General features: G+C 32.0%; 1 protein-coding gene across 5 annotated transcripts in view; it reads left to right on the top strand.

Moving 5' to 3' along the window:
- Positions 1-12,655, top strand: part of NBEA (neurobeachin) — a 727,838-nt gene that overhangs the window by 110,119 nt on the left and 605,064 nt on the right. For all 5 annotated transcript variants that reach the window (XM_031960710.1, XM_031960705.1, XM_031960707.1 and 2 more), the window contains exons 7-8: positions 4,877-4,996; positions 5,302-5,448. In XM_031960710.1, the coding sequence (XP_031816570.1) occupies positions 4,877-4,996; positions 5,302-5,448 (267 nt within the window). The remainder of the gene's footprint in view (positions 1-4,876; positions 4,997-5,301; positions 5,449-12,655) is intronic.

Raw genomic sequence — 12,655 nt, 5'->3', positions numbered from 1 at the left:
TTTCCATTTATCTCAGAAGGTAACTGGACATTTTCAAAATGGAATTAACTTGTATTCATTGTCATTTAAATTAATGTTCTACAACCATTTAATGAAGGAGGAATAAATCCTGATGACAAAAAGTTTCATTATTTGTAAGACATTTAGATTTAAGAATTTTGCTCTGATGACTTTGAAAGGCAGAGAAATATAGGAGAAAGTAGTTTTTATTTGATAAGTGATTTGTGTATTCTGCTTCCCTGAAATCATTTATTAGATCTAATGATTTTAATGGCATGAATGGTTCACCAAACTTTCATATTTTTGCAAATGGATAGTTTTATTCCCCTGGGATCTGAGCAATATATCACTATAGAAAATAAATTATTACTCAATTTCTAGACCCAGAGAGAACTCATTCCATTTTTTGACAGTTTATACAAAATAAGTTGGAGACAATCTTAAAGGGAAGACTCTAAGATGAAGGAGGACTGGGAAAGCTTCTTTCAGAAAGTAAGATTTTAGCTGAGATTTGAAGGAAGCCAGGAGGGAACGATGAGGAGGGAGAGCATTCCAGGTATGGTGGACAACCAGTGAAAATGCCTAGTTATCGGCAATACAGAGTGCCTTGTGTAAGGAGGGTAGGATCAATTGAATTTCAGAGAATGTGGAAGGTAATATTATTTAAGGAAACTGAAAAAGTTAGAAGAGTTCATGTCATGAAGGACGTTACTAGCTAATTAGTTTTGTTTTGTTTTCGATTTTAGAGGTAATAATGAGCTTTATTACACAGGGAGGTGATATGGTCAGGTTATTTTGGTGTTTCTGAGTAGAAAATATACTCTAATGAAAATATGTTACACAGGGAATTTAAGTTTAAGACAGTTGCCTGATATGTGGTAATCAAGACTTTTTACTAGAATGGCTGCTTTATGCATGTAGAGGAGACATATTGTTAACATTGAATTAACAGAATCTAGCAACAAACTACGAATGTGGAGTGAATGAGGAGTTGAGAATGGGGAAGAGGTTGTGAGTCCATATTATTTAGAAAGAGGATGGTACTTTTGAGAATTATAGAGAAGTTTGAAAGAGAAGATTTAGAGGGAAAGGTAAGTACTGTTTTTGACAGAGTTTGGAATGTCTGTAGGATGTTCAGTTTGAGATGACCAGGAAACTTTTGGTTGAGAGAGGTTGTTTTGACAAATAGATCTCAGAATCACCTGCTTCGGGTTATTAATTGAATTCATGGGAGCTCATAAGAACACCAAAGTAAATAGTATGAAAGGAGAGGAGAAAATGATACAAGTTGAATCCTTAAGGAATTTCCAGTGTTCTGACACTGATGAAGATTTAGCAAAGATGTAAGAGGAGTAGCCTTCTGTCACGTAGAAGTATAAGAGGAGCATCATGAAAACAAGATCAATGATCAAGAAGAGGGTAGGAAGCAGTGTCAGAGGTTGCAGTGAGGTCAAAAAGAATGAAGACTGAGAAAAGGCCATTAGGCAGAAAAGACATCATTAAGGTTTTCAATTCATTCCATTCAGCAAAATTGAAGATTAGACTTTTTACCCTGATTCTCATGACCTCTCAAACCTCTCTATAATAGGAATCGCCCTTGAGATAAAGCAGTCAACTATCTCCAGATATCTAGAAAGCAAACAAGAAAACAGTTCAGTGAAAAAAAGTAGAAGAGAAGACTGACCTCCAATTCTTAACATGTTTTCTCAGTACTCCTTGTCTCATTACCCGCCACAGTTCAATAGTAGAACTGTAGAACTGAATCACTCAAGCCTTCCTTCTCTCCTTCTAGTTGCAGAAAATGTGAAAAAACAGAAGATTAGGCTGAGATAGCTACAGTGGCAGCTATCTGTTTCCAACAAACAGTTGGAGAATAAACAGACGAAACTAGGGCAAGACACATGTGGGAGGCAGTGGAATTTTCCACTTGTCCTGAGGGAAAGAGTCCATTATCCAGCTGGGCCAGCTCTGTCCTGTCATGTGAATTACCTGTGATTTTCCTGACTTGGGAAGAGACTGAGAAGGCTTTGAAGTCCAGTTTCCTGAGAAATCATTATCAAAGGAGAAAGTGTAAGAGAATAAGTGTTAGGAAAATAAAACAACAATAACCTGAAATTGTCAAAGATCTGAATTAAGTACTAAATTAAGTACCTTGAACATAAGGAAATATACAAACAAGAAAGATATTAGTAACAGAAGGAATTATTATCTTAGATCAGGTCAAAGAGGCCAGAAGTCTATAAATAAATATAACAAGACAAAGGAAAATGAATTAACACCTTATCTCAAGCAGAAGTCCCTCAAGATAGCATGGGACTATAACAAGATCTGTTCGTAAATGGTTTAAAAGAAAAATACAAGATTTTAAAAAATGTTTAATATTTTTATTTTCCCAAGATACATGTAAAACAATTTTTTTAACATTTGTTTTTAAAACTTTGAGGTCCAGATTCTGTCTCTTCCTTTTTGTACTCTCACTTCCATTGAGAAGGTACATATGAAATTATGCAAAAATTTCCATAAAAGCCATGTTGCAAAAGGAAACATATCTCCCCTATCGTCCCACACCTCAAAAACCCCTCAAGGAAAAAAAAAGGTTTTAAAAAACATAAGCTTCAGTCTGAAATCAGTTCTTTCTCTAGGTATGGATAGCAAAAAATGCATATTTTGAAAGCAGAATTTATGGCCTGGAAGGCAGAAATAATTGGCAAAGGAGGAAAACTTGAAGACATCATTGACAACTGTATAAAACATTTTCAGTTGAATGTTGAGGTTAGAGTCAGATTATAGAAGGCCTAAAAGAAAGTGAGGAAATGGAATCACTCTCTATAAATGGCTTTTTCTGAGGAACTATAATTGAGAATGCAGGAGAGATATAGAATGATAATTAGCAATGATAGTTGAATTAAGTTGAGGGTTTTTTATGGATTTGGTGGAGAGACATGGCCATGTTTGGAAGCATCAGTGACAATAATTATATAGAAAGAACTTGAAATTAGCTTGAAGTAGAGAAGGAAATCTGCTTAATGAAAATAGTATAGAATAATAGGATGATGGGACACTGTAGAGTAATGTCTAAGAGAATGACTACCTTTTCATATGAGATAAGGTGAAGAAGGAAATAGTGGAGTAAGACATCTGAGTGAGGTTTATAACTGAGGCTTCAGAGATACATATAGTCTATGTTGCAGATTTTCAGATTTGCATCTCATTTAGCAGTCTCATTGGCTCTTTGTAGTATCAGTTGGAATAGGGTACAATGGTAATAAAGATAGCTTCCCAGCTTTCTTTTAACATATAGCAGAAGTCTTATATATTTTGGTGATATTTCCCTTTCTTTTCTTGGCAGTGATTTGTAAGGAGGGAAAATGTTCTCTGTTAACTCTTTTTGTATTTATACAAAAAGATTTTTTAATAATTTTGTGTGAAAACAAAACAGAGAGAAAAGAAATAAGAATAAGAATCTGATTCAATTCCATGGCTAACTTTTTTACTAGAACCCTTTTTAATGCCTATATGTAATGGCTTTTTCTCAGTCTTCTTTTTGAATCTCTCTTCATCTTTGTAGAGAGGGATTTGCTGAGCCCTTTTGTTTCAAAATTCATAGCATCTCTTATATGTGCTTTCTTTTCTCCACTGATACTGCCACCATCCTACCATAAGCTGCCATCATCTCATATGTGGACTATTATAACTTTCTTATTGATCTGCCTGAATTCTCTTTGTACTTTATACATGCTACCCTAAGTTGTCAAATTCATCTGAAAAGGCAAGTCTGACCATGTTCTTAAACATCCCAATTCACCCCACTTGTCCACTGATATGAGATCCAATGACACTCCCCTCCTTGAATTGAAGTAGACTCTCCATCTCCTGACTCCAGGCATTTTTACTCTCTATCCTCCATGCATATAATTCCTCATTTCTGCTTCCTGGCTTCCCTGATTCCCTTCAGGTCTCAAGTTAAAATCCCACTTTTTATAAGATGTTTTTCCCATTCCTCCCTAAATATAATGCTTTTCCCCCCCCTGAAACTATCCCAAATTTGTTTTGTATATATCTTGTTTTAGACAGAGTTTTTTATTTGCCTTCAGTAGACTTGAGAGTAGGAGGCTATTAGAAAAAGTCTAACCCATATGTTAGTAATTGGAATGAAAACTGACAGACTGATGAAAGATCTAGTCCAGGGTTCTCAAACTTTTTAAATAAGGGGCCAGTTCACTGTCCCTCAGACTGTTGGAGAGCCGGACTATAGTAAAAACAAAAACTTTAAATAAAGAAACTTCATAGCCCTGAGTGAGGGGGATAAATGTCTTCATCTGCTGCATCTGGCCCACGGGCCATAGTTTGAGGACCCCTGATTCTAGTCTAAAAATACAATTGCTGAAACTTTAAAATTTTATATTCAGGGAAGTTGGAGAATAAAGAAGAACTGACTATAACTCTTAAGATTATTAATATTAATAGCAATAGTAAAATTAGAAAAAGATTATGTTTCAGAAAGGTAGAATTTAGTTTTAGATTATTGTCTTAGTGAATTTTTTAGCTTTAATATAAAGCATTTCTTCAGAAAGATATTTATTTTTTAAAAATTAAATGATAGCCACAAAATAGGGAATTTCATCTGTACCTAATTATGATAACAAAGACCTAAAAATAGAGTATAAATATTTAGCAGCAGATTTAGTAAAGCAAACTACTTTTTTTTTTTACTAGTCTGAAATACATAGTTGGAAACTTTAAAATTTAATTATCATAAATTGAATTTTATTTTGTGTGACATGAACATTTTAATCATTTTTATTTGTCGTAATTATTAAAAATTTATTTATGCACATTGTTCCCTTTCCCTCCTTTCCCCCCCAATTCCCTTAAGTGGTACATGATCAGCATTGTTCACATCTACAACCGCTGGAGAAATAGTGAAATACGATGTTATGTTAATGGTCAGCTGGTTTCATATGGTGATATGGCCTGGCATGTTAACACAAATGATGTAAGTTTATTTTCTATATTATCTTTTAATTTTTTTTATAATTTTTACTATTTTGGTATGATTAGAACTAAGGTCATTGTCAGAAAAGTTATCAATGAATATTGAAAATAGATGTAAGTACATTTTATTTTTTAAAATAGGAGATATTGAGCATTATTTAAAGCAAACTACTGTTAAAAGTTTGTTTAATCTTAATTTTTTTTATTATGACATTAATAGTATTGAAAGGAAAAGTATTTTGTTCAGGTGTCATTCAAAAATAGCATATTTTAACATTATGTATGTGCTTTTTTATTTTTCAACAGAGCTATGATAAGTGCTTTCTTGGATCTTCAGAAACTGCTGATGCAAATAGAGTGTTCTGTGGTCAACTTGGTGCAGTTTATGTGTTCAGTGAAGCACTCAACCCAGCACAGATATTTGCAATACATCAATTAGGACCTGGATATAAGGTAGTATATTATTAAGCATTTTGTTAATCATTTTATGAGCAATATCAAACTACAGATATAAAATTAATATAGATTAGCATCTAGGATAAGTGGTTTGTTTGTTTTTTTTGTTTTGTTTTGTTTTGTTTTGTTTTGCTAAGGCAATTGGGGGTAAGTGACTTGCCCAGGATTACACTTCTAGGAAGTGTTAAGTGTCTGAGATAAGATTTGAACTCGGGTCCTCCTGATTTCAGGGCTGATGCTCTATCCACTGTGCCACCTAGTTGCCTCCAGTTCTTATTTAAATTAAAATAGAAGTAATAATAATTTGGGGAGTTAAAATATGGCTTTTAAAACTTTACAAAATTTTTCATTCCTTTTCTTCTTAAGCATTTTTTATCCCCAAGTTCTTGTGTGTGGTTACCCTTCATTTAATTTTATGTTGACAAAATATTTTGTTAATCTATTCAAAAATAATAAGTCTGATAAGACTTATTTTTGTGAGACGAGAAAAGTAGTTGTTAAAACAATGCAATAAGGAGAGCTAAAATACATTTTTAAAAAATTCCTGTGTTAATTTAATATTATTTAGATTCAGGGTAATGAGAAAAACAGGAAATAACAAAAGGCATGGAAATCAAAGTCATAGATAACTTGGCTTATGCTGAAATACGTGAACTTCAATTCCCTCCACTCCTCATCCTTAGTAAAGAGTACACAAAGAACTTAAAACAACTAAAATATTTTGCATGAATTTGCTCACTTTTTGTTTTGTCTATAATAGAATCTTTCCTATACTTTAACACCTTTTGAAGGGCATAATTATTATTGTGCTTCTAGTATTCTGTAGCTCGCAGATCCTCTCTAGCTTTTAGTTGTATTGGAAAAAGAAACTGAATATGAAGAAAGACTTTGAAGAACCTCATAGTGTGTTTTACATTAGGGAAATAGGATGTTTTCACTTAATTCACAATGAAAATATTGACATTCAAAATCCTAACTTAATGTAAGACTATATTATGCATTCTCACTAAAGTCCTTACAACCCTGTTGTTACATTGATATGATTTGGTTTTGAATAAAAATTAATATTGAAGCACTAAGTTATAAGTGACATAAAGTAGAAGTACTATATTTTTAAAAATATTTCTTCACTTTCTGAATGTAATACATCATTCCAAGAGTTCTTTTTGTATTAATGCTTTTCTTTTGATTTTTCTCTATTATATTTTTAACAACTCTTAAAATATATTAAAAAATTGTAGTTTATTTAGGCAGAGAATTTTACAATTTTGGTGAATGTCCATTATTCCATCAATACTGGGATTATAATAATTATGTCTTTTTATATGAGTAGTTTATCACAGAGAAGGAATAGTAATGAATCACAATGTGTAACACACTTTCTTTGGAGTCAGAGTTCAATTCCTGCCCTTGATGCTGTTACCTTGACCCTGAGGCATCCTGACCTGTCATGTTGGGCAAATAGCTTGATCTTATGTTTTTCACTGGAAAATAGGAGGCTTAGACTATATGACTTCTAGTTCTAAATCTGTAGTCCTTTGACTCTATGATCATCTTTAAGGACTGGGTTGGCGATTTTTAAAAGTAGCTTTTTTTTTTCATTTTTCCTAATACATACAAAGATAGTTTTCAACATTTGCTTTTGTAGAACTTTATATTCCAGATTTTTCTCCCTTTCTTCCCCTCCACCGCCTCTCATAGATAGCAAGTATTATACTTTGCACATGTGCAATCCTTCTAAACACATTTCCATATTCGTCATGCTGAGAAGAAAAAAATCAGATCAAAAGGGGGGAAAAAACAAAAAGAAAGAAAGAAAAGGCATAAGCAAAAAGAAAAAACAACAACAGAAAGTGAAAATACTATACTTTGATCCATATTCATTCTAGATGTGAATTCAGGCTCAGGAATGTGAAGGCTTTGAAGCGTCTAGAGCTATAGAACAACTGTTTTCATTGGGCATCTAAAGGAGTTAAATTTATTAACTTAAATTCATTTAATACATTTAAGTGTCTCATGTCTTTCTTACCATTTTTCTTTCTAACTGACCTAAAGAATCATGAACAATCCTGGAGTGAAGGAACTACCCAGACTTAATGAACAAAGATTTTGTCTAAATTATAGTTCATAATAGTCTTTGAAATAAGAGTTACTTTTTATGATAAATGTCTTGAGATTTTAAAGTAAAACTTTTCTTTTTGGTTAAAATGATCTTATTGGTAGAAGTGTAGGGCATAATATTTTATTACCTAAAACTCTTTAAGCATAGGGAATCAAACTTATCCTCAGATTTATTTTATACAAACAGTACTAATCATAGATATAAAAATTTTGAATTTTGTAGCATAGTTATGTTATAATTGTGCCCTTTCTTCCTCTAGCTGCAACCAGCTGAATTTCCAGATTATGGTAATGATTTGTACTTTACCATATTTTTAAAATAACACATTTGTAAGCATGATCCAAAATGAGAGGATTATTAATAAAAAATCATGAGATAACAATCAAATGATCAAATCATTCAGTCTTCAATACTTTTATATACATATTTCGCATAAATATGTATATAATTAGTTTAAATTTGGTCCTCTGAATATTTGGGGTTGTTGACGAATCAACAAATTTAAACTAATTTGGTCCTCTGAATATTTGGGGTTGTTGACGAATCAACACTTTCTTTCAATGCAAGACTTTTTTTTTTGAAATGTTTTCTTGGAAGTTAGACCATCTGTATGGATCTTAGTAACCATATTTAATAAAGCTCTGGAGTAGTTTCCTGATGATTATTAGCTATTTGCCAATAGTCTGACAGTTAAATGTTGCAACAAAAAATTGAAGAAATCTTCATGGCTTGGCAGGGACTGGGCATTTTAGGTAGAAAGATTGGATCTTAGAACTGAAGGGGAGTTTATACTTTCTAAATTTATCTTTTTTAAAAAATGAGAAAACCAACACTCATAGAAATCAAATAGTTTATTCAAGGCCATGTAGTCAGGCTTAGTGAAGAATCCTAATTCATCCTGATTTCTTAGTCCATTGAGTTTTCTATCATATCATAATCAATTTTTTATTCTATATCCTTATATCACAGAGATATTGTCATACATTATATAGAAATCTCTTCAGGTGATCTTGGAAAAAGGCCAGCAAATTGAAGTGATTAGGAAAAACTTGCAAAATAGTTAAAAAAAAAATTTGCTTCAAAATATTCATTGTTTTATCATTATTTATACATGATTATACTTATATATAATATAAATTTATCATTTATCATTATAAGAAGCATGCATGATGCTTCTTAATAGATATTTTTCATGAATTATTTAATCTTCAAATTTCACTTAATGACCAAAATTTTGCTGACTGAGCATTTCTGATACTAAGATATTGAACATTTCTGATAATTATTCTGATATTGGGATATTATTTCTGAGCATTCTGATATTACACTAATTCTCAGATGACTTTTCATTTCTAGGCCTTTAACTGTAATGTTTCCAGCTTGGTAGGAATGATATAACATAAGGTGATCTATTTTTAAAACAGGAAGGATTTAAACCATACCTTAAAATTCTCCACCTATAAAGATTGTGGCAAATGTTATAAAATATTCTATTCATGAGATTAAAAAAAAGTAGGTTATCCTCTTTTTGCAGTTAAGAATTAGCCATACCAAAAAGACTTCTAAGATCCTATTTAAATTTCAATTATGGTTTAAAGAATCTATAATGATGGTTTGAAATTTGTAGTAGGAAAGAAAGATATTTTGGTAATTTTGTTTTACAGATTGTGAGGATTAAAAGAAAAAAAATGAAATAGCCTTTATTCTTAAGGAACTTCTATTTTATAAATAATATATAATATTAATACACTTAGTTTGAGAAAGAAGAGAATATTTATAATAGCATCAGGTGTAATACTGTTCTTTAAAATGTAATCTCTTTTTTGGGGTTTTCTTGGGGTTCTCTGGGAGCAGTCTTCATTTCAATTCAGTAAACACCCCAAATGCAGCCAAGAGTTAAAGTCCAAATCCTTTATTGTCTCCTTCAAAGCCTTGTTTCCTTTACTTGGGGCTTGGCTGGTTTTCCTGAAGGCCTTCCGGATCTTGGTTTCAGTGGTCTCCACAGGACAGCCTGCCACCACTTCTCTGTCTTCCTTAGTTCTCCCCGACTGCCTTCTCTGGCTTCTGAATCTCCAGGACTGAGTCCTTGTTGAGACTCCTAGCTTATATTTGCTCTCTTAAAGGTGTGAATCTTGTGGAACTATAGTGAGTACTAAGTACATGTACTGAACCAGAGAACTATTAAATACCATGCTAAATAATCATTGTCTATATCAATTCCACTGACTTAGCACCTTGTTTCAAGTTCTGGCCCATAACATCAGGGAAAGATTTTACTGAAAAAGTGATATCATAATGAGGATTTGAAGCAACTAAAAAATTCCATTTGGAAAAAATATTTCCAGAATAGGGGATTGCTTATTCAAGTACAACAAGGTAAAATATGGAAATCTGAATAAATACTAAGGTGAAATAAGATGGGAAAAATAGTTGAAACCATATTTTAGAAGCCTGTAAATGCTAAATTGAGATTGTCATTTTATTATTGTTTAGTCATTTTTCAGTTGTGTTCTCTTCCTCATGACCCCTTTTTGGGTTTTCTTGGCAAAGATACTGAGTACTTTTCCATTTCTTCTTCTAGCTTATTTTACAGAGGAGGAAACTGAGGTTAAAAAAAAGGTCAAGGGACTTGCCCAGGGTCACATAACTAACAAGTGTGAGTCCACATTTGAACTTCATTCTTACTGACTCTAGGCCCAATGTTGCATCCATGTACCCACCTAGCTGTTTCAGTAGAAAAAAATAAGCTGGCCAGACCTTGTTTTAGGAAGATAATTTAGGCAGCTGTTTGAAGAATGGTTAGGAGATGATCAGTTATGATAGAGATTAATTAAAATTTATTCAAAGTAGTTCACTTAAGAAGTAACAAAGTCTGAACCAGATTTCTTATCTTGGGAGTAAAGAGAATGCTCATATAAGATGTATTCTGAAGGTATTATTAAAAGAATTTGGCAAGTAAATGGATATAAGGGACTAAGGAAGTGGGAAGAGTAAGCTATTATATCCAAATAAAAAGTTGTGGACAAGGGTGACTTGAAGGATGGTAGTGTCTTTCAACAGAAATAGGGGAATTTAGAGGAGGGGCAGACTTGAGTGGTAATGAGTTTTATTTGAGAACTCTTCAAGTGGAAATTCCCCAGAGAGAGACATGTTGATGTCTCATTTGGGAGAGGTCTTAGGACTAGAAATCTTGATCAGAGCTTTCCTATATAAAGAAAAATTAATCTATAGGAGATGGTAGTGAATATACATAGATATATACAGAAACATGTAAATGTATCTGTACATTTGTATACAGATATATATATATATATATATATATATATATATACACACACATACACACACATATGTATATATAAAGAGTAAACTTAAAGAATGATTGTTGGGTCAATTTTTCAGAGAATCCAGAAAGAATTTACTTAAGGCTAATTAAAAATAAAAGAAGGCTAATTAAAGAGAAAATAATTTCTTTCTTAGAGAATGAATCAAAGAACAAGACTGGAAAGGCATAAAGGAATTTTATGTCAGAATAGGAAATAAATGAAAACTCAGGACAGATGCCCTCTTATTTATTTTTGATTAAAATAAGAGGTAAGATTCTCTTGTGGATGAATGAGGTTTCGTGTATCAATAGGGGAGATAGAAGGGACTTAGTAACTTGTGAATAGGAGCCACAGGCATTATACAATGAAACAAAGTTGATAATTGTCATAATTTTCAGTGCTTAAAACATAGAAGGAAAATTAAGATATAAGTGGGAACATTGAGAATGAACTTCGTAGTTTTAAGGATCTATGATTTTATCTCTTAGATACTTCTTTCATCAATATGTATTCCAGCACTTGGTGTTTGGTACTTGAGTCTTTCAAAATTACTGTGTCCAATCTGGTGATAAGTTTCTGCAAGCACAGTTAAACTAGTCTTTGAACCTTACTAAAAGCCTTTTCTATGTATTCCTTTTGGAGCTGGTACTATCTTAAAAAACCCAGGCCACTTCTATACCCTGATTGCTGCATTGCAGATAGAGAACTTTAAATGTAGTAATATTGAATTGCAATTTTCAGTAACTGCATGTTTTATCTTTCAGATTTAAAGAGAGTATAAGTAAATAAGAGTACTCCCTAAATTAACTTATACATTCAATGCCATACTAATCAGTCTACCATGTGATTATTTTGTAAATTGAGCTGGAGGAATAAAAGGATATAGAGGAAATAATGAGACAAATAGGAAAGAAAGAAATCAGATCTCAGAATATCTTAGAAAGCAATAATAATCAAAATGACATGGTGCTGGTTAAATAAAAGACAGGTTAATCACTGGAAAAGATCAGAAATACAATGTACAGATGTTAAAGTCATATATTAAAGTAGAGTTTGATTCAATCAACCTATAAACCCCACTTACTAGATTAAGTATTCACTATTGAACAAATACTATTGAGAAATGTGGAGAGCAATCTGGCAGAAATTAGAATTAGATGAGAACTTCATTTCATGTAAGTTTCAAATGAATTTATCATGTATATAAAAAAAAAAAAACAAGCAAAATGTCTCCTGAAAAATGTATGGATAGGGGAAGAGTTAATGATAAAACCAGGGTTAGAGCAAATCACAGAAGATTAAATTAGCAGTATGCTAGCACAATTTGAACTTGAACATTATTGAAATTTTCAATATGTACATTTAGATCTCAGAAATAGGGGAAATATCATAAATAAAAGCTTGACTTATTGTTATATTGATTGTCTTAGATACAAAGTGACATAGGAAAAAAATTTATCATGTTTTTTTTTTTTTTGTTTTTTTTTTTTCCTGGAGAGCCATTTGTTAAATATTTATCTCTGTACTTTTTGATCAACTGGACAATTTTCTTTTTTTTCTTTTCTTTTTTTTTTTCCTAGAATTTATGTTTAATTCAACTAAGTTGTGAATGCCAAGACATAGAGAGAATGACAATAAAACAATTATATAATTTCACACAATTTTTGCCAGTGTAAACCAATTGGTAGATCAAGAAAACTAAAGAATTCTAAAAATTAGTCAGGAAATGTGTGACCTGCTTTTTCCAAGTGGAGAA

The sequence above is a fragment of the Sarcophilus harrisii genome, chromosome 3 (genome assembly GCF_902635505.1).
Source record: "Sarcophilus harrisii chromosome 3, mSarHar1.11, whole genome shotgun sequence".
Lineage (NCBI taxonomy): Eukaryota > Metazoa > Chordata > Mammalia > Dasyuromorphia > Dasyuridae > Sarcophilus > Sarcophilus harrisii.
Note: the sequence above shows the minus strand (reverse complement) of the source record. Positions and strands in the feature narration are given on the sequence as shown.